Raw genomic sequence first — 23,605 nt, forward strand, 5'->3', positions numbered from 1 at the left:
CTATTCATCTAAGTGGGCTGCTGGCTGTGGGATCTGGAGGCACAACATAAGTGGTGTGGGGGTGGTGGTGTGGGGTGGTCGCTGGGTGGTAGAGGGGGGTGGTCGGGGTCTCTGGAGAACGACCAAGAGGGAATGGGGGGGGGGAGAGGTTGCTAGGACGGGGAGAGGGGGTGGGTAGCAGAGCCATTATAAATCACTGGGCGCGAGGCTCCGAGCGGTCAGAATTCTCTCTACGGACCACCGCGGAGGCGCTGTTTCTGTTCCCGAGGTCATCACCGCAGCAACATGCCCGAGCCAAAGAAAGCCGGTGAGTGGCTCGCACACAGGTTCGACTCCCAGTTCGTTCTCGAAAGTAACGCGCGTCGTTGACGCATTTGGTACTCATCTCCCGTTTGCAGCTCTGAGCCAGTGGTGGAAGTTCCACATTTCTATGGCGGGGTCCAGACTATCCATCCGTCCATTCCATCGGACAACCACCGTTGACTGTGCAGAATCAATCGAGCGTTTCAACGGGTCCGGTCAATGAGACTTCGAAACGTCGAAACCATTTACAGCGCCGCTGATCGATGCGCTGAGATCATCGCCTGGTTCAACGATATCAGCGGCGTGTCTCGGTGTGTCCGACTCGTGATACGTTCACCCCAAAAAATAAACAAATCCCGGCTTGGCCTGCTTGCTTAATCGATTACTGTTGCAAGAGAGTCGGTCCTTGAAGGCTCACGTAACAAGCTGACAGACTTAAACCTGAGGTTACTCATCACCTGCAAATCAATAATAGTAATACAACGAATGCATTGCAGATTTAAAATGAGTATCCCGATAGGAAGACGTGATGTAAAAGATCTCGACAATGCTACCGAAACGACTCATTTGCTTAACGTGTATAAGGCCAGGGCGTGCATCTGTATCAAATGCGGGTCGTGGTGTTGACGGTGGTATCTCAGCATCGTCAGCCAATACACCCAGCGGCACTGTCCGCGCACGTGTCTCGCCATTAAGTATGTGAACAATGTTACGTTTAAAAATACAAAACGACGCGCGCTTATATTTGTCGGGAATATTTAGAGCCGCATTATATAATCACGCACGGTGGTTGTATGAGAATTGTGTTGCAGTCCAGCACTTTAGATGTGGGGGTAATGGAGAGATTATCTCGTGCATCAGACTGCTCACCTGCATGCCTGGCAGGTGGCGTGTGTATGGCGGTACAGCAAGCGGGTCGATGTCCCGCCTGTACCCCTCGTGTGCCTGGAGTTTAATAATTGTAATGAAACAAAAAAACGTAATTTTACCATTCTTCCATGAGTCTCAAGACTCGTTGCCACGAGGTTTCCCTGCTACATTGCGGGCGTTTGGCCAATTCCATCGATGGGAGTTTGGGAGGAAACCGGAGGACCCGGAGAATACCACGTGACGCCTGCCAGGTTGTAACACTCAAATGTCAACACAGATGGGTTCAGGAATCCGCTCCCGTACGCGGATGCCCAATGGCGGAGCCAGGATTTTCAGGTAGGGGTGGTAACCCCTCCAGCAATGAAAAATTATAGAGGAGTTGTTAGTGAGTAAGGAGTTGTTCGTAAGTAAGGACTTGTCCCTTGCTTTTTAATCGACGCGTGTGCGGCGATGGCGCAGCCATCGATCGAGGGTCGAATTCGAACCGCGTCGTGTGATCGGCATCGCGCTCGCTGAAGGTGAATGCCTTCAGGGAAGTCGTGTACTGGATACGCAACTGCGCACAATTCCGTGAGTCACTTATAACTGCTTTGCCGTTACTTATTGCCAATTATGGACTCAGACTATTGTCATATCATCTTATAGAGTCCCTGGCACGTAATAATATGCTACACAGTGGCAGTGGGGGTCGCAAAATGCCGATTTATTAGTAATACACCCCAATGATCCGATCGAAATGAGGGATTTCGAACAGAAAGGAGTTGCTAGTTCGATTTGCTCTCACGCATCAGGGTCTTTGATAGGGGACCGATCAATTAGCCCAAGGCAAGACCCTCCCCAAAAGAGGTATTGGGGAGTCAGCGAAGCCTTTAACTCTATGGCTAGGTAGAGGGATCGTACGGAGGATCAGTGCTGCTCCATCCCGTCCGGCGTGAGGGTCTATTCTCTATGAACACCGGACGGGTTGGCAAGTGTCAGCAGTGGCTGTTATACGTATCAGCTGGCAGCCGCCATAGGAACGTGGAATTTCCACCACCGGTTCAGGGCCCGTAAAACGCGAGCTTTTATAAAAGGAAAAAAAATGCCGATTATTATGCAAGAAAAACGGACACTCGATACATTCGTAAATAACACTGTGGTCTTAAAAGGAAAGAAGTATGTAATAGATGACGTTTCGAGCATTGGCCCTTCACCACAGCACGTAGAGGGAGAGGCCAGAGAGGGTAAAGAGACGACTGGAAGGTCACCACGGATGGGTTCTCGAACCCACTTGCCGTGCTGCCATCTACAAGCCACCGCGCAGCGCAAAAGAGATTGGGAGCTTCACAAATCTCTGCGTGGTCCGCCAACTCTTGCCTCCAAAGCGCTGGATTCTTGGCATGTGCCAGTGCATCTGAATCGACAACCCGAGTTCGAGACCGGGAACCCGTCCTGCCAGGCGCGCTTCAAAGCAATACCGGGTGATTTACGTTATCCGAGTTCTATTGGATTAGTTTTTGGTGCACTCTGCAACAAAATAACCGAACATGTTTCAGTTTTTTTTTTCATTTAGTTTCATTTATTTGGTATAGCCCTATGAGCCATTCGGCTCTTGAATCGGGTGCAACCGCAACAAATAAAAAACAAAAACATGAACAAGAAACATCTTCAAGTGACTATGTGACTATGCGCAAACAGAAAAATCCAGGAAAAAACTGCAAAGTCTTCCAGAAAAAAAGCACCGTAGACCAACGCTGTGCAAAAATCCGTTGAGCTATTGACAAAAAAATCTGATATATTATATTTGGATTCAGCCACTCCTTAAAGCCACCAGATACACAAAGTTCGTACAAAATGGGATAATTTTGCCAAGTGTCAAAGTATGAAAAAAATAAGAATAGTTTTAACCCTTTCTGGAAATAAGGAGCATGTTTTGTTTGCATGTTCACGATAAGAACCGTGTGTGGTTGATGCAGACTTCATCCTTGCAAAAGGTTTCTATTTGGTGTTTGAACATCTTAACACAATGTTGATTCGAAGCTTTCGTGACTGCAGGAATCCATACACTATGGGTCTTTTGGTAAAGTCACGTGAGTAGAAAAATAATCTTAACTCAACTCGTGTTTGATTGCCAGAAAGGGTAAAACCTATTCTTATTTTTTCAAAGTTCGTACACCAAGATGTAAAAAAAACACACGTAGACATCTTTTCCCCTACAAATTCCAAACAATTATTTTTGGAGCTCATTTCTCGTTATTTAAAAGCATAAACGGGATTATGTTAATTTCTGAACAGCATTCGAGTTTATCCATAATACAGATATGTCCACAACACAGGTTTATCTACAACACAGGTTTTATCCACAACACAGGTTTATCTACAACACAAGTTTTATCCACAACACAGGTTATACACAACAACACAGGTCTGCATCGGTCACTCCAAAGCCCGTGCGTCCGCCTATAAACGATTTAGCGCGGTGCCGGTGTTGAAAGGGTCTACGGCCTGGCGGTCAGAGCGCGAGACGCTGGCAACCCCGACGGGTCCGAGTTCGACACCTGCGACCGGTCCTGCCAGGCGCGCTCCAACCAACTCGCACGACGTGGCCTAGGCGGGCAAGGCCTCCACCACCTTAACTCCGGGTTCATCCACGTGGCCTGGGCATTGTCACTAGAAGGTCAGCCCGTCGTATGGAACGGGGAGGTGGGGGGTAGTGTGAGAGGGAGGGATGTGGGGGGTCTCGAAGTGGGCTGCCGAAGCACGCGGTGTGGATCGCGCTCGAGGTATGGCGCCTTTCGTCACCGCGCGCCGCGATGCTGGCGACTCCGTTATTAATAGGGGGCACTGATCACCCCCCACGGGGGGGCCTGATCACCCCACCCCCCCCCCACGGTAGCCTGCGAGAGGTGACGACGCCTGCATCTCTCGACCTCACGCAGCCTCAACCGCGGGGGAGCTTAAGTGGCGCGGCCTCCAGTTTCATTCCACCCCCAGGGGTCGTGTTTCCCCATAACCTAAATTTTGCTTAAACGAGGCCGACAACTGTGGCTGGTGGGGGGGTGGGTGGGCTGAGGAGTGGTGGGGGGGGGCTTAGCAGATGATGGGTTGGTGGGGGTGGAGAGGGGGGATACGCGTGGTCAGCGGAGCAAGATGAAACATAATTTTAGCTGCGCGAACGGAAAACAAGAATCGGCCTCCAAACGCCGAACTTTTGAGAGAAGTAAAGTTGGATTGGGCAGGAGGAGGAGGAGGCGTCGCTCGAGACGGTTGATGTCCGACGGTGGAGAGCAGTGGCGGAGTGGCAGTCAATGGATGGAACGCGTCCCGGAAGTGGATTTTTTTTCCCGACCGCGGAGATGGAGCGATGGAATCAGCACCTCGTGTGCAAGTGCTCGGCGGACTGATCACCTCGCTGGACCGCGAGAGACGTCGCCGCCTTGCGGACGAGGTCTGCATCCAGCAGTGGATCGATCACGGCTGCTCATGTTGATGACCGAATTGCCCTTGGACGCGCGCAAACTCCGTTGCATCTCGGGCGCTAAGCGGCGACGAGGCTGGTCAGCACTCGGATGGGTGACCACCACCACCACCACAAAGAACGTGGGCGCTGTCAGCTTTCGTACGAGTGTGTGCGGCGAGGTTTGACTCGCCGCTACTGCCGAGAATCTGTTTTTTTTTTATCGCGGGGGACTCGACAGCGGATTCGAGTCCAGCTTCTCGGCGGACTTCTGGCAGGTCCTCTCTTACTTAGGCCACGCCATATTTGAGCTTCTTTCGCACCGTACGTAAACAACCGCGCTAGTCGGAGATGCGGGGGAACGACAGCAAACTGAACACAAAAGAAAGCGTGTTCTAAAGGAATGAGTTGATCAGTCTAGACGACTTCAAAGTGGCGTAGCTCCCAGTGACTTGCTCAAATCGGAAGGGAAGAGCGTTCCAGACGGCCGCAGACGCGCGTCTGAAAGCGCCACGCGATGCGGTGACCGCCGTCTTTGTGTCGATGGCTCGCAGCCAAAGGCCGCTGCTGCGACGATGACGACCGGAGTGTGGTACAGACGCAATAACGAGAGTGCTGCGTGTCAAACACAGAGATGCTGCAATGATCCACGTTGTGCGAGTGATCGATGTGTGGCTGACCGATGTCAACGGGCGTGGTGAGAACGATGCTTTCCCGTGATGCAGCGCTTTTGGAGGCGAGGCGGTTGCTGGACCGTGTCGAGATTTACGGAGCCGTCAAACACGACGGACGTGTTGACGGGGAGAGGGGTGGGGGTGTTGGTGGGGGGGATGCGGTCGGAATGTGGCAGTAGAGAAAGTAGGTTCTTGAAACCCTTCTGCTATTTCGAGCGCGTGGTGGGGGCTACTCCTCATGGACAGGCGACAATGTGCAGGGAGACAAACTTCCACTGCTGCGGCCCCATGCGTGCGGGTGAGGATCACTGGGCGGTGACCTTGGGGTGAGGCAGAGGTCATCGGTTTCTAGCTGGGGGGGAGGGGTGGGGGTGGCATCGGTACGGACGTTTAAATATAGAAGCCGTCAGGCGCAACACGTGCCCGGAGCATTGATGAGCACCGTCGATCACTAACTGCCCCACGGCACTTTTACAAAGTGTACCCCAAGGCGGACGGGCAAACCACGCCCATCTCGGCACGCGCGCTTGCAAAGTGCACCCCAAAAGAGGCGGTTGTTGATAATGATGATGTTATAATAATATAATAAATTGCTTTTCCATGCAGAGACCTGTACGCGGGGGCGATACAGCACTTTACATCACGTCTAATTTGCAAACATTCGAATGGGCACCCACCCCTCGCAGTGGCAGCTGTCCCTGTGGGAGCAAGATACCAGCCCGGCCCGCAAACGGGATATGAGTCTGCCAGTAGGCTGCGACGTTGCTACATGCCATCCCAATCGAGTAATTTTTATAGGCCACACTGCAGTGTTCGCAATCAATAGTCTGTACGCATGTTGAACTTTTTTCACGCCGTACGTAGCCAAAGCACAACACAGACACACAGAGCACAATGCTGCTGCGGTCTGGCGGGCGTGCGGTCGTCTCGTCTATGACGCAGTGGTCAGGGCGTGGAGTGATAAAGAGTAAGTGTAGGAGTTGGAATAAGTCGGGCATTGGTGGCGAGGGTTGATGCATCACCGCACAAATGTTGTGCAACTCACTTTCTGCAAAACGGGGACTTCGCCTGTTCAATTCGCACGGGAATAGAGTGTTGTCCCCTCGCACGCGTGGAGTTTCTGCAGCTGCTTCAGTTACCTCCCACGGGTAAATACTTGTTAATTGGCTGATAGCGCCTTCATATACAGGGGACCGCAGAGCTTGGGAAATTGTTGGTAGCGCCGGCTCACCCGCCTGGCCGTGACTAAGAATACGGAGCCTCGGATTGCGTTGCGGTTGGAGGAACCGAGGGTTGGTGCGGGCTGATGGCGCACGAGGGGGTCAAAGGTCGCGTCACCCTCACTCGCCACGGGGCAGGGCGGCTCCCGTCAGGTCCCAGTCACAAGCCAGTGACTTCATCGTTATATTTAAGTGGCACTTGGGTTGACGTGTCTCCTGAAATTGTGCAGTGGGGCACGCCGGTTTCGTAGACGCGACTGCCACTCAGCCACTTGCCTACATTCCCACGGAGAAGATAGTGGTGGGTGTACACTGTACTCACAGACACACACCACACACATATATATACAGAGAAACGAGAGAAAGATCCCCCGTATAGCCTTAACAGACTGTATGGGCAAGTGCTGTTAGCGAGCACTTATGAAAGCCGGAACAGTACACGAGGGGGTGGGTGGCCAGCACCACACCCGGCCGCCTTTGTCTCCCTCGTGGCGATGTTTGCACACCGCACCAGGTGCTCATTAGAGGCTGAGTCGATCTAGGGGAGGCCCAGCACCGGTTCAGATAATCGTCACCGGTGTTGGCCGTGAGCGGGGAATCGAACTCGGGTCGCCAGGTTCGTAGCGTCACAGCAGCAACCACCATCACGAGCTAAGCCAGCATCAACGACTAACAGCAACAAAAGCCACCACCACCAGCAGCATTAACATGACAACAATCACCACCAAACCATCATCATCACCACAACCAACAACGACCGTTCACCACTAAGTGGCGGTGAGGTCAACACGGTGCTTGCGCCAGGCCAGGCGCGGTTCGAGGCCACGTGAAGTGTCGAAGGCTCGCTGCTGGCAGGAGGAGGTCACGTTACAGACCCAAAGTGCCCATGGGTTGATTGAGTGAGATGACTGGCAGATGCGCCAACTGTGCTCCCCGCCGTGCAAGCAACTATCACAACCACCACCAGCAAAACCACCACCACCACCACTATCATCATTAACACCACGACGACCACCACCAACCACCATCACCAGCACCAATCAAAAGTCTCCGCGTCTCCGCGTCTCCGCGCAGTGTCCGCCTTCAGCAAGAAGCCCACCTCGCTGGAGGTAGCCGCCGGCTCAGCGGCCGAGTTCGTGGCCGAGACGGCCAAGGTCGGAGCCAAGGTCAAGTGGCAGCGAGACGGCAAGGATGTGGCGGCCGGCGGTCGCGTGTCCGTGCAGGCCGAGGGCAGCCGCCACACGCTGAAGGTCGACGCGGCCGCCGCGGAGGACGCGGGCTCCTACGCCGTGGTGTGTGGCACCTCCAAGGTCAAGTTCGAGCTCAAAGTCAAGGCTGCTGCTGCGGCGGTGGAGGAGGGTGAGGGAGCGCGCCGTTCGTGGAGCGACGTGGCCGCGCTACGTTCTACCACCCTCACCGCCACATCCACCCAACCACCGTCCCCCACCGTCCCCCCCCACCACCCAGGGTCGGATTAAGATTTTGTAGGCCCCTGGGCTACAGGTACTGTGAGACCCCCCCCCCCCCAGGTAATATTTTAAAAAGGTAAACAAATTTCGATTCGAAGCTTTCGTGCCTGCAGGGATTTATCTTCTTGGTTCTTTCGGTAAAGTCACGTAGTTTACCGAAAGAACCAAGAAGAAGGTAAACAAAGTAAAATACATTTTTTATTTCATTTATACGATGCCAACAACAAATAAAATTCAGCATTCGCAAGCGAAATTACTTTTCACTTCAATCTCTGGAGGCCTTCCAGCTGGTGGAGGCCCCTGGGCTGCAGCCCCTAAAGCCCCCCGTGCCTCAATCCGGCCCTGCCGCCACCTTAACCCTCGCCGGCGTGGGAGGGGTCAAGGGTCGCGCACCGTCCGCCACTGGTCAAGCCGAGCGGCGGTGGCTGCTGGTCCCTGACGCTGCCACCCGCGTGTCTCGAGTCGTGCGTCGTCGAAGCCAGCGTGGCGCTCACCCCCCCTCCCCAGGGATTGTGTACTTACTTCATCTCGTGTGGCAAAGCACGTGAGCACGTGTGTGTGTGTGATAACTAACAGCACTCGCCCCAACAGCCTCTGAAAGGCTACACGGCGGATCTTTCTTTGTCTTGTGCGTGTCCGTCACCCTGGTGCAGTGTGTACACGGTCACCTCTTGGGGAGGCAAGGGCGGCCGTGCGTGGTGGTGGTGGTGGTGATGACCACCGCACCACTGCCTCGTGCACTATGCCAGCCTTATTAGGCGCTCGCTAACACCACTTGCCCCAGCAGCCTGTACGGGTGGCTACATGGGGAGATCTTTGTCTTTGCCCACCGCGAGGAGTGGTGGTGCAGTGTTCAGCTGCGCATTGCCCTCCGCCGCCCGAGTTCGATTCCCGGCCACGGCTAACATCAAGTGGGCGAGCGATATCTGAACCTGGACCTCTGCTACGTCGACGTAGCCTCAAATGAGGACCCCAGAACTGGGGAAGAGGGGTGTGCAGCCTGTGCGTGGTGATGGCCACATCCACTCCCTCTTGCGCCGTGCCCTCCTTATGATGTGCTTGCTTACAGCAGCACTTGACCCCAACGGTCTATGTAGGCTATACGGGGTATCTTTGTCTTTCGTATTTCCATCGCGTGTTCATTAACTCGTTACCTCCATTCATTTCGTGCGGTGCTTTAATTTTCATTTGTACAACATTCTAAGGACTGTCCTCTTTCCCACAATTGAATTCCCGTTTGTGCTATGGGCGCCATCTAACGATGTCTGCGGTTCCCATTTGGAATTCTCCCGCTAGGCAATGCTCGACTCAATGAGACTATCCTCATATCCTGGTCGTCATCTGGTTGGAGTGTCACGGTGGCGAAATGTTAACTACCTCGCCTGGTATACAGGTGGTCTAGGGGTTCAATCCCGACCCTGACGCCTGTATATTTTAAGTTTGCATGTTTTTGCCCCGTGGTCGCGTGGATTTTACTCCTGGTCCTCCGGTTTTTCCCTCCACATTTATGAATGTATTTGGCTGATAGACATCTCAACGTGATGAGCCACTTCGTTGAGCTATCATTTGTGGCAAGGTCGCTTCTGAAAAAGAGCTACCACAATGGGCCTTCCCTGATGAAATAAAAAAATGTTTTAAGCACATCAAACAAATCCACTTTACCGCCCCCTCCCCTCGATAGAGAACGCCCTGCGGAAGGAGTTTCGGCATTACAGAACTACTTCTGAAAATTTCTTCCAGCGACCGCGCTGCACGTGCCTGATGATTGCTAAACACGTATCACGTGACGCAGGGAACAAACACCGTAATGTTGTACTTTGTTTTCCGAAATTAACGAAGAGTGGTGATTGACGATGAAGGCCGGGACGCTGGCCACGTCAGATTTGCGAGCACGCTGCACGTAGCAATCCAGGCGGGGATCGCCAGTTCGATCTCCCCGGCGCGGCAGCCGAAACAAATGGGGCGCGTTTTTTTGTTCAATTCCCCACCGATCTCCGTCCACCCCAGCGGTATGAATGGGCGCCGCACCACAGTTAAGGCGATCTGCGGGGCAGCGTGTGGTGGGATTAAGCGTGGGGTAGGTGCTCCCACTTCTTCCGTAACCAATAGGTAATAATTTAAAAAAATCTTTTTTTAAAACACGCTTTCATGAAATGTACTAGTAATGGAAGAACTCCACGACTCCAGGAAGTGGCTCTGAAGCTTTCCATAACGTAAGGGACCGCGGCCAATTACAGCCAACGTCAGTTGAGCGTGGACAATTAGACCCAAGCCGAAACATAACATATAAAAAATAACGTTAAAATTTATTTTATTTTATTTTTAATGATAGAATATGGCATTGTCATCAGTATGACATAAGTATACCAAGTTTGCAGTCGATACCACATTGGGAAGTGGGTTAAAATTGAGTTACAAGATTTAAGGATACGACAACAACAACAACAGACAGAGTGAGTTCATGGAAAGCGTGTAGTCGTAGTAATAAAAATACCTCCTCCCGACGTCCTCGCTCTCTCGTGCTCCGCGTAGTGGAGGCCGTTGCACCAGCAGTGGTGTAAGCAGGCAATTGCAGGGCTGCGCCTTTAACCTAACGATTAATTGTCAAGGTCATTTGACGATTGATGTTGACATGAATCTGGGATTGTTGAATGTGTTGTTCAGCAGATACTCCGGTAGCTGCCCCTGCAGCCATGGACGCGTCGCCTGCACCAGGTACACGAACAAAGCAAATCGGCTTCATTAATTATAATTATAATATATGTTTTATTATTTTTCGTAATTTTATTTTACATCGCGTCATTCAAGCGAATTGCATCCCGCGATACGGTGCACTAATTGCGTATAAGGGCCACATCCTATTATTGTATAGCAATTATCGAGCAAGTGAAAACGCCGAGAAAATAAAAATGAGCAAATGAATGGTAAAGAAATGGCACCAAAACAAAATAATCAAAAACAACATTAATTAACAGAAGTTATCACAACAGATAAATTAGTCCATTAAGTTTTCGCATTCCCAGACCACAATATCATCTTCTTACACAAGCGAGGAGGCGTTGAACCGTCGATTTTAATCGTGACGGCGACGTTGTTGGAACGATGGTGAAGGCGTCGTTAAACCGATGGTGAAGTCTACTGTGAGTCTACTGTGAGCAATCGAAATTCACAATAAAAAATTACAATCGAAATTCACAATCAAAATTTACAATCAAAATTTACAATTGAAATTCACAATCAAATTTCACAATCAAAATTCAAAATCCACAATAAAAATTCACAAACAAAACTCACGATAGAAATTCACAATAAAAAAATTCACAATCAAAATTCGCAATCAAATTCACAATCAAAATTCCTGCGTCACAATCACAATCTTTATTTAGGCTGGAAGAATCCGATGAGCAATGAAGCTCTTTTTCTTCTCGCAGATTGTCCAGTGAGACGACAAATCGGATTCGGCGCTTCCTTGATTTATTTTCAAACCTTCCGTATCCACCTCATTCCGTGACCTTTCCGTGAAATATAGTTTATTTATCTCCCCCAGAAAATCACCTTAACGAAATTACCTTACCAGAATTGTCCCCTTCATGTGAATATGCTCTTAAACTCACGATGCATACATCGAATCATTAATTTGAGCATCCCTTGGTATACGGAACAGGTAAGTTCTTAAAAACCGTATCCGTAACGTAAAATGTCGTATATCGAACCGCATTCTTCCATTCACTTCCAAGATATAATTGGAGATGCGTTCATACGAGATAAATGTACACCGAGACGTACTAAAAAGAACACCTAAGAATGATATATTTTTTATAGCACATATTTAACGGCAAATCTATGATGCTACGATAAACGCGATGCAGACTACTTGAGTGGACTGGCGTGCCCGCTTCGCGTTGTTTTGATGCAAGGTGACTTCTCTCTCATCCCCCCCCCCCCAGCGGAGGCGAACGGAGCTCCAGATCAGAGCGCAACTGCGGCGGCCAATGCTAACGGTGACGACTCGTGTGTGGATGCAAGCGGTGGTGGCCAAGGCTATGGCCAGGGTTATGATAAGGGTTATAGCTATGGTTATGGCTATAGTTAGGGTTATGGCTAGGGTTAGGGTTATGATTAGGGTTATGGTTAGAGTTATGATTAGGGTTATGATTAGGGTTATGGTTAGGTTTATGGTGAGTGTTGTGGTTAGGGTTATGGTTATAATTGGGGTTCTGGCTATGGTTATGGTTAGAGTTATGATTAGCGTTATGGTGACGTTTATGGTTAGGTTTATGGTGAGTGTTATGGTTAGGGTTATGGCTATGGTTAGGGTTATGGCTAGGGTTATGGTTAGGGTTATGGTTAGGGTTATGGTGAGGTTTATGGTTAGGTTTATGGTGAGTGTTGTGGTTAGGGTTATGGTTATAATTGGGGCTCTGGCTAGGGTTATGGTTAGAGTTATGATTCGGGTTATGGTGAGGTTTATGGTTAGGAAGGAGGTTGTGGTTGTGTTCGTGGCGGAAGTGATGTATGTAGTGGTGGTTGGAGAAGGAAGTGGACGTGATGTATGTAGTGGTGGTAGAGGCAGTGGTAATGGCAGAGGCATCATCGGTGGTTGTGGTGGATAGTGGTGGTGGTGGTGGTAATGAAGATGGAGGAATAGTTGGGTGGTGGAAGTTGTGATTTATGGTGGTAGCGGTAGTGGTGGTGGAAGTGGAGGTCGTGGTGGTGGCACTGGAGGTAGCGTTGGTGAAGTTGATGATGATGATGATGACGACGAGGAAGAGATCCTGTGATGTGAATATTTCTACTCGATGTCAACACAAAGTTGCTCAAACTCCAGTTCTCGCGACCCACTACGATAGCCCGACGCCTTTCTCTGGTTACCCACGTGCTCTGCTCAAATACAAAGCACGCGTTCACACTCTGCACAAGCCCGATGATTGGTAAACACATCGCATATAACGTGAACAATGCTGCTTCAAATTGAGATATCGATCTCGCGTGTGTCTCTTGTCACGTGCAGAGTGCAGATTTCAATTGATGTGCAAAAACACAATGCAATCATCCGGCTTCAAAGAATCGCTCTCTGTCACGTGGGACAGGTTTTCCAATCATCAGGCACGTGCAGCGGGTAACAACGTGCAATATGATTAAGCGCAGAATGCAATTTGAAAACCCTGCCGCGAGGAGCCTGTCTTAGTATAAAGACAAAGATCCCCCGTGTAGCCTTAAGAGACTGTTGGGGCAAGTGCTGTTAGCGAGCACCTATGAAGGCCAGAACGGCACACGAGGGGGTGGGTGGCCAGCACCACGCCCGGCCGCCTTTGTTTCCCGAGTGAGGATGTTTACACACCGCACCAGGCACTCATTTGAAGCTGAGTCGACCTAAGGGAGGCGCATAACCGGTTCAGACAATAATCGTCACTGGTGCTGGCCATGAGCGGGAATGTAACTCGGGTCGCCGGGTTCGTAACGCAGCGTAGCGCTAACCGCTGCTCCACCGCTCCTCGCCCGTATTACCATGGGGTGCCACTTGCACGCGCGTTCTGGTGACCCATTTCTTGGCCGCTGAGCTGTCCGGAGGCTTTTTGCCGACTTCGTTTTGACCGATTTCCCCCCCGAACCCGCGCCACAGGTGCCCCAGCGAGCGACGGAGACGCGCCCGCGCCGGAATTAAATCCTGAAGACATGCTCACAGGAGAAGGTGCGTGTGGTGGCACACACATACACAGGCGTGATGGCGATGGAGAGGATGATGATGATTATTGAAAAATGTACTGAAGACTTGCTCACGAGAGAAAGTATTTGTGTTGGCACACACACAGCCATGATGGTGATGGAGAGGATGATGATGATGATGATTCCCTTCATGATACTAATGATGATTATTGAAATAATTACTAAAGATTTGCTCACAAGAGAAAGTGTGTGTGATGACACACACACAGCCATAATGGCGATGGAGTGGATGATGATTTCCTTCATGATACTAATGATGATGATTATTGAAATAATTACTAAAGACTTGCTCACAAGAGAAGGTGCGTGTGATGACACACACACACAGCCATGATGGCGATGGAGTGGATGATGATGATACCCTTTATGATACTAATGATTATTGAAAAATGTACTAAAGACTTGCTCACGAGAGAAAATGCTTGTGGTGGCACACACACAGCCATGATGGTGATGGAGAGGATGATGATGATGATGATACCCTTTATGATGCTGATGATGAAAATGATATTCTTGGGTCTTTCGGTAAATCTTAATTATGGAGCTTTCGTGACTGCAGGAATTATTCTTTGGTTCTTTCGGTTAAGTCACGTCTAAAGATAAAATAATAATAAATTTATTATTTTATCTTTAGACGTGACTTAACCGAAAGAACCAAAGAATCTTTCGGTAAAGTCACGTAGATACGTTCAAAGACGAACGCTTGCGTTGCGATCGAAACGTCGTAGTTTTCTGTTATTTATTTATTTCAACCTATTTACGCCACGTCGAAAATAAAATCAATGTATGATTAGATTTTTCTACGTGACTTTACCGAAAGAACCAAAGAGTAATTCCTGCAGTCACGAAAGCTTTAAGTCAAGATGATAATGATTATTGAAAAATGTACTGATGATTGTGATGGTAGAGCTGTGAATGATGATGATGATAACAATGTGCCGGTGATGAAAACTGATGAGGATTATGATATGGTTATTGTAATGATTATGATGGTAGCGGTTAATTATGATGCTGGTATCCCTGAATGATGGCGGCGATGATTATTTAAGTGACAATTCATATAGTTCATCAGTCTAATATTTTCAATGAATATTACCATGAATACTGCGTTAAGCTCATGGTGGCCATAGTATCAATAACTACCATGATGATGAGTGTTAAAGCGATTCATATTATACGGCCATTATGATGACATCCCAACTGCACATCATTGAGTGCTTAGTCCGTTCCGTGTCACCGACACATGGGGCAATACGTTGCAAGTGATTTGTGTGTTGCTTCAAACACGAGGAGCAACCCAATGCCTCCTCCACCCGATAGGGTCTCGTGCCATCACCGCTATTCCAACGCAACGTCTGTAGATTGTTTTTCAAGTTTGAAGTTTCATTTATTAGGTATAGTCCTGTGAGCCATTAGGCTTTTGAATCGGGTGCAACCGCAACAAACAAAAACACGAACAAAAAACATCTTAAAGTTAATATGTGACTGAGTGCCAACAGAAAATCCAAGAGATGACGCAGCCTGCGGTTAATATATCATGTGTATGTGTTGTGGATCGCTAGCGCCGTGTATATGACCAGCCTTTACCAAGTGACATGAACGCTGTATCACCTGGAGTGACCGGGCATTCGTACGATGGCGATGTGTTTATTATTATTATTGTTGTTATCATGTCGTACAGCGCTGGTTATGGCGCGCAAACTCTCTCTGGCGAGATGCAACACTCCAGGTGTGTCTCTCTCTCATGTGTGTCTCTCTCTCCGCGTGTCTCTCTCACCGTGTGTGTCTCTCTCACCGTGTGTGTCTCTCTCTCCGTGTGTGTCTCTCTCCGTGTGTGTCTCTCTCCGCGTGGCTCTCTCTCCCAGTGTGTCTCTCTCTCCGTGTGTCTCTCTCCGTGTGTCTCTCTCTCTCTCTCCGTGTGGCTCTCCGCTTGCTTCACTCTCTCTCTCTGCCCTTCCCGCCGCTTCGCTCTCTCCAAAGAGAGACCCGGGTCGGTCCATCCCTGACAACTTCCAACGCTGCTTCTCTTCTCCGCCACTCATTGCACAGCTCCCCCACGCTCCTTCACCCTGCCACGCTAACAGCCGCCGGCTTGCCCTTTAACACTCCACGCTGCGGTTGAAGTGCCCTTTGCTACACGGGGAGTTTCCGCCGTTAAATTTGCACTTTCAGAGCAGCAGCGATCCGAGCGGGATTTCTCGGGATCTTTTTCCCAACATTCTCTTTTCTCGGATAGCGCTATCGGCATTGTGTCGCGAGATGAAGGATCAGTTTGGAGCGCTCGCCGTGTTAGAGAGTGGCCCACTGAAGGAGATATCATAGAATTACTTCTGAGATATCTCCGAGTGAGCTCTGTTATCCAGACACCGAATGGCCACGTGATGATGCTGATGGATCCTTTTACAGCGAATGGAATGCTGGCCACAGGCTTTGGCACAAGTGCTGCATAGACACGGATGGAAACTCAATTAAAATCAGCCAAGTGTTCATAACATTCCCATGAATTAATTTGATAAAAATCAGTGTAAGGAGTAGTGGGTGGGGCTTTATAAGTAGTGGGCGGGGCTATTCGAGTAGTGGGCGGAGCGACCTCAGTAGTGAACGGGGCTACCTGAGCGATAGGCGGAGCTACACGAGTAGTGGGCGGTGGCTACACGAATAGTAGGCGGGCTACACGAGGAGTAGGCGGGGCTACACAAATAGTAGGCGGGGCTACCTCACAAGTGGGCGGGGTTACATGAGTAGTGGGCGGTGGCTACCTGAGTAGTGGGCGGAGCAAGTGATGTCGTGAGTGTGGCTATTATAAAATTGAGCGGCGGGGGGGTCTGCAAGCTACTGCCGCGGTGTGTCCGATGGAGCCCCCCAATCCCCCGTGAAGTCACCACGCTTGGCTCCGTGCTGTGTGCAGAGGTGGCGGAAGGGGAGCGGCGCCAGGAGCTGACCGGCCTCTTCCTGGAGAAGCCCGTGTCCACGGTGATCAACATGGGTAGGTGACCTGACGATGACCCCTATCCGATCACCTTCACCTGATTAACATGGCTATGTGACCTGACGATGACCCCTATAGGATCGCCTGATTAACATGGCAACGTGACCTCACGATGACCCCTATGGGATCACCTTCACCTGATTAACATGGCTACGTGACCTCACGATGACCCCTATAGGATCACCTTCACCTGATTAACATGGCTATGTGACCTGACGATGACCCCTATAGGATCGCCTGATTAACATGGCAACGTGACCTCACGATTACCCCTATGGGATCACCTTCACCTGATTAACATGGCTACGTGACCTCACGATGACCCCTATAGGATCACCTTCACCTGATTAACATGGCTACGTGACCTGACGATGACCCCTATAGGATCACTTGATTAACATGGCAACGTGACCTCACGATGACCCCTATAGGATCACCTTCACCTGATTCACATGGCTACGTGACCTCAGGATGACCCCTATCCGATCACCTTCACCTGATCAACATGGCTACGTGATCTCACGATGACCCCTATGGGATCACCTTCACCTGATTAACATGGCTACGTGACCCGCGTCATCGTCGCCTGTCCGTATCGGATCATCTTCACGGGTCGATCGAGGGCACCGTCTGCTTTCAATTGTCCGGATCAGGGGGGTCAGCAAACCCGCGGCTCCTGAGTCGCGTGTGGCTCTTTAAAGGACTTGCTGCTTCGTGACCGTGATTTATCAAGGACCACCACCGTCTCGTATTCACCACCAGAGTACATTGCGGCGCTTGAAATATGAAGTTTTTTTGACCGAATTCGAAACAAATGGCTCTTCTTCTTGGTTCTTTCGGTAAAATCACGTAGAAGGGAAATAATAAAATAATAAAAATAAAACATAATAAAATACAATTCTCAGAATTGTACTTTATTATGTTCTCAGAATTGTATTTTATTATGTTTTATTTTTATTATTTCCCTTCTACGCGACTTTACCGAAAGAACCAAGAAGATGAATCCCTGCAGTCACAAAAGCTTTAAATCGAAAAATGGCTCTTCCTGTTCCTTTGTTTTGCCGAACTCTGGCCAGGATGAATGATATTTTTTATGAAGCTATTATTACTCGTGTTTACCCAGGCATCTGCATCTAAAGACTACAGTGGGTGGAATGTTTCAACGTGTCATTCCAACTGAGTAATTTGCCGAGTATTTTTTTTCACGACTGCATTGGAATAGTTTTGCCAACAACAACAACCGCCATTCGCCACTAAGTGGCGGTGACGTAACCACGGCGCTTGTGCCAGGCTTGGTGCACGTTGAGGCCACGTGAAGTGTCGAATTCCCGCTGAGCAGGTGCCACGGGTCGACTGACTACCAACAGCAGTCAAAAGACAAAGACAAAAATCCCCTGTGTAGCCTTAACAGACTGGAGGGGCAAGTGCCGTTTGCGAGCACCTATAAAGGCCGGCACGGCACACGAGGGGGTGAGTGGCCAACACCACGCCCGGCCGCCTTTGTCTCTCCAATGGCGATGTTTACACATCGCACCGGGTACTCATTTGAGGCCGAGTCGACCTAGGGGAGGCCCCAGGACCTTGTGCAGAAAATCGTCACCGGTATTGGCCGTGAGCGGGAATCAAACCCTGGTCGCCAGATTCGAAGCGCAGCTTAGCGCGAGCTGCTACACTACCGCGCGCGCGCGTTGACCCGGACCCACGTGACCCCACGACCCCTGCCCCCCCCCCCCCGCGCAGGAGGAGACGCGATGTTTGTGGCCAAGGTGCACGCCGAGAGCCTCTCCAAGAAGCCGTCGGTCAAGTGGTTCAAGGGCAAGTGGATGGACCTTGCCAGCAAAGCCGGCAAGCACCTGCAGTTCAAGGAGATGTATGACCGCAACACCAAGGTGGGGGGTCCGCGTGGCTGCGCTTATCGTTTTTTTTTTAAAGCAATGCGATTACGATTTGCTTTCTATCTTTTTTTTCATTTCGCTTGGCTGTTATTGTTTATCATTGATTAAGTTTTTTGCCGTGATTTGCTGCTTGCGTCGGAGAAGCGGCGGTGTTGTTGTTTTGTTGTTGGTGATGAAACCCGAATTGGCTAACATTGGTGATTCAAAGCAACCGGACTAACTAACACCGGCGGGTGGGCGGTGCTGGGTGCCCGTGGGGTCGCCAATCTATTTGGCGCGTCGGGGTCACCGGTCGGGGGGACAGGGTACGCGGTCGGCAAGCGCGGCCATCGGGGTTAGGGTTATTGTTGTGGTTGGCTCGTCAGGTTAAGGTTAGGGGTTGGGTTCGTTTTCTGGTGGGCTGGTGATGTTTTAGGGTCAGGCTTGGGTTCTGGTTCCGGTTGGTTAGCTAGAGAGGTTGCGGTTAGAGTCCGGTTGGCGATTTGTAAATGTTTCATCCACCAATGCAGGGATGGCAATGCCACTCTGTTCACTCACCACCAACACAGAAATGGCAATGCCACTCTGTTCACTCACCACCAACACAGAAATGTCAATGCCACTCTGTTCACTCACCACCAACACAAGGATGGCAATGCCACTCTGTTCACTCACCACCAACGCAGAAGTGGCAATGCCACTCTGTTCACTCACCACCAGTGCAGAAATGGCAATGCCACTCTGTTCACTCACCACCAACACAGAAATGGCAATGCCACTCTGTTCACTCACCACCAACACAAATGGCAATGCCACTCTGTTCACTCACCACCAACGCAGAAGTGGCAATGCCACTCTGTTCACTCACCACCAGCGCAGGGATGGCAATGCCACTCTGTTCGCTCACCACCAACGCAGAAGTGGCAATGCCACTCTGTTCACTCACCACCAGTGCAGAAATGGCAATGCCACTCTGTTCACTCACCACCAACGCAGAAATGGCAATGCCACTCTGTTCACTCACCACCAACACAGGGATGGCAATGCCACTCTGTTCACTCACCACCAGCGCAGGGATGGCAATGCCACTCTGTTCACTCACCACCAACGCAGAAGTGGCAATGCCACTCTGTTCACTCACCACCAATGCAGGTATGGCAATGCCACTCTGTTCACTCACCACCAATGCAGGGATGGCAATGCCACTCTGTTCACTCACCACCAACGCAGAAATGGCAATGCCACTGTTCACTCACCACCAATGCAAGGATGGCAATGCCACTCTGTTCACTCACCACCAACACAGGGATGGCAATGCCACTCTGTTCACTCACCACCAATGCAAGGATGGCAATGCCACTCTGTTCACTCACCACCAATGCAGGGATGGCAATGCCACTCTGTTCACTCACCACCAATGCAGAAATGGCAATGCCACTCTGTTCACTCACCACCAATGCAGGGATGGCAATGCCACTCTGTTCACTCACCACCAATGCAGGTATGGCAATGCCACTCTGTTCACTCACCACCAGCGCAGAAATGGCAATGCCACTGTTCACTCACCACCAATGCAGGGATGGCAATGCCACTCTGTTCACTCACCACCAACGCAGAAATGGCAATGCCACTGTTCACTCACCACCAATGCAAGGATGGCAATGCCCCTCTGTTCACTCACCACCAACACAAGGATGGCAATGCCACTCTGTTCACTCACCACCAATGCAAGGATGGCAATGCCACTCTGTTCACTCACCACCAATGCAGGGATGGCAATGCCACTCTGTTCACTCACCACCAATGCAGAAATGGCAATGCCACTCTGTTCACTCACCACCAATGCAGGGATGGCAATGCCACTCTGTTCACTCACCACCAATGCAAGGATGGCAATGCCACTGTTCACTCACCACCAATGCAGGGATGGCAATGCCAGTCTGTTCACTCACCACCAACACAGGGATGGCAATGCCACCCGGTTCGCCCACCACCAACACAGGGATGGCAATGCCACCCGGTTCGCCCACCACACGTCAATGCCGCCCTCTCCACCGTCCCCCGCACACGCTCCTGCAGGACTTCACGTTTGAGATGAAGGTGATCGCCGCAAAGGAGAACTTCAGCGGCTCCTACCGATGCGAGGTGTCGATGAAGGATAAGATCGACAGCTGCCCCTTTGACATCACGGTCGAGGGTACGTAGAGACGCACCGCTGTGTGTGGGGGGGGGGGGGGGGGTCCGCAATGGCCATGTCAGAGGCACCGCTGATATCCCATCTTCCCTGATTTCAGTCGCCCAACCTAAAATCAAACTTGGTTCTCAAGTACGGTGAGGTGATTCTGGTCTAAGCACGGTCACCAATCACCACATAGAGGATAAATCATCACGTTACATTTATATTTGTACTCCTCTTGAATATATTACGGCTATGAAAATAAAATGTTTGGATTGATTGCCATTAGACAAAGGTTTCTTATAGCAGGGAATGCATGAAAGTCGTGTAGATAATGGGGCTTTTATTGTAGTGGCTTCAGAAGTAGTTCTGTGAAGCCATCTTCCTCGGCCGTTCTCTCACACAAGGTGGAGGACCGCTGTCTGCGAGAGTTCTGAGTGGGGAAAAAAAAATCTGCTGTAATTGAATGAACGAATGCACGCGCCTCATCGCATGCGGGTGGCATGTGGTTAAAATCTTACGCGGCTTTCTCAGAGATGGCTTTTGCCTACAGCACTGGGCAATTCGACGAATATTTTTTTTTTTATGGGCCAGACCCTGCCAATTAGATTTAAATAAGGCAAAACCGGTGCGAGAGTTTGCCTGCTTCAACAAATACTTCTACCAAAGATTGGTCCTGAAATGTTCATTTATTGCAATCCGACATATTTGGCAAACCTCACAGTCAAATGAACAATTCACTAAAAAAAAAACCACACGTGGCATGTCCTTTTCAAGGCAGTGGCATCTACGGATTTAGAATCACGTGGCTTATTTGTGGAATGAGTCGATGGTCTGGTGCATTCACCACCGCCACCACCATCCCACCAGCGTGGATGTACAAGCCCGGTGGTGGTTGGGACTACGCCCGACACCTACAGGTATTTAATGAAGCTCAACATCGCATAGTTTGAAACCACGGCGGTTTCAGAGTCGCTTTTTTTCCTTCTCCAGCTTGCACGTGATTGCTGCCTAAATTTTTGCAACATCATCTTTGTTGATTGATTTTAGAAATTTCGTTTTTTTTACGTAATTTTTTTTTTGCCATTGCAAATATTGAATTCGTCGCGAAGAATTTTTTTTTTACCGCTCAGCTCTTTGGGCATGTTTTTGTTTTGTCTTTTTTCTTGTCTACAGTAAAACCTCTCGAAGCCGGAATAAATAAACAAATAAATGTAAACATAGGAGGCGTAGTTCTTTGCGGTTATGGTGGACGTCCAGCATATCTCGAAACTAGAATCATAATTTAAATGACGTTTAATCACACCTTACAGTTTTTTACATAACGCTTAAAGACAAGCCACAGTGCGATTGTGGTCATGCATCCCGAACAATGGACCGTGCACTCAGCCCACAGAGACCCGTAGAGATTCATGGAGACTGATGGAGATGCATTATAGAAGAGCCACATTGGAATTGTCGCCATGCAAGCCACACAATGGACCATTCCGTAAACCAATGTCGTCCGCACTCCTTCACCGGAGGCGGAGGAGACCACAACCACGCGAACTCTCTCTCTCGCTCTGCTGCAGCCCTCTCGTTGTGGCCAGCAGACGTCGATGTTGTCATTTAGCTCCTGAACTTACCGCCATCGTGCTCATGAACAGTATATAACTTTCGATTTAAAGCTTTCGTGACTGCAGGGATTCATCTTCTTGGTTCTTTCGGTAAAGTCACGTAGAAGGGAAATAATAAAATAATAAAATAATAAAAATAAAACATAATAAAATTATTCTCACGACGTTTCGGCCACAATACAAGTAGGACGGGCTACTTGCGTTGTGGCCAAAACGTCGTGAGAATAATTTTATTATGTTTTATTTTTATTATTTTATTACTTCCCTTCTACATGACTTTACCGAAATAACCAAGAAGAAGAATATAACTTAACGACTTTGTGCGTTTAAAAAAATATAATGTAATAACCACTTTGAACAGGAACAACTGTCCTGCTGTTTCATCTGAATGGCTATTGCCGCGAGAAAGAGGCGGATTGGCTTTGCTTCGCTGGATGTGGATGGCTAGATGAGATGTTCGGATGGCTAAGAAGACGGTCGGAATGGCAGCCAATAAATGGAACGAATCATCCGCCGGGACGGAGTGGTGAGAGCGGAGGTGCAGGGTGGTGGATGACAACACCGCGGCATCTCAAGAAGGTGCCCGTGGTTTGTTGGAGGCCTGCATCCAGCAGTGGATTGATCATGGATGATGATGATGATGATGACGAATTTTATATATTTTTTTGCTAAATATATTTGAGATGAATGTGAAAACAATGAACGAGAGAGAGACCACGAGTGTGGCACATCGATGACCGGAGCGTCCAAGAGCACGCGTGCAAACACATACAATTAAATATTAAACAATCCAATAATAGGGCACTTTTAAATCCATTAAACATACCAAAACTATTCCAATGTCTCAACCATAAATACAGAATGATGAAACTTACATATTTTGCCATCCCTTTACGGCAGAAGTTCACCTTAAGGGGCACATCGATCACTTACTTCCTAGCGTTGTCAAGCGGCGAATCTGGAATTTCCTGCACGCGATGAGCGTTGAGATGTACGGTCGACCGATGACTGCAGAATGCCGAGCCCTGCCACCCGCATCTCCATGAACGCCGACGCTGCCGGGATTCCCGTCTTAGTAGTGTCTTGCTTTTGTTAATTTTCCTTATTTATCATCGGACTTACTCCGAATTGTCCCTTCCTTGACTCTGCCGGCTTCAAGAGGTTTTGCCGTTTTTTTCTTTTTCTAAATTTAAGCAAGTTCTCAAGAGAACGGACTTTTAACGGATGATGCTTTTTTGTTCCCCTGGATTG

General features: G+C 49.7%; 1 protein-coding gene across 1 annotated transcript in view; it reads left to right on the forward strand.

Annotated features, from left to right (window-relative positions):
- Positions 1-214: 214 nt before the first annotated feature.
- Positions 215-23,605, forward strand: part of LOC133350231 (myosin-binding protein C, cardiac-type-like) — an 82,391-nt gene continuing 59,000 nt past the window's right edge. The window contains 9 exon segments of the mRNA XM_061564344.1: positions 215-307; positions 7,578-7,862; positions 10,640-10,687; positions 11,920-11,973; positions 13,596-13,664; positions 15,381-15,428; positions 16,608-16,685; positions 18,429-18,577; positions 20,642-20,759. Of these exon segments, the coding sequence (XP_061420328.1) occupies positions 286-307; positions 7,578-7,862; positions 10,640-10,687; positions 11,920-11,973; positions 13,596-13,664; positions 15,381-15,428; positions 16,608-16,685; positions 18,429-18,577; positions 20,642-20,759 (871 nt within the window). The 5' untranslated portion in view covers positions 215-285.

Source organism: Lethenteron reissneri, chromosome 33 (assembly GCF_015708825.2).
Source record: "Lethenteron reissneri isolate LAM-NWPU_2019-01 chromosome 33, ASM1570882v1, whole genome shotgun sequence".
NCBI lineage: Eukaryota > Metazoa > Chordata > Hyperoartia > Petromyzontiformes > Petromyzontidae > Lethenteron > Lethenteron reissneri.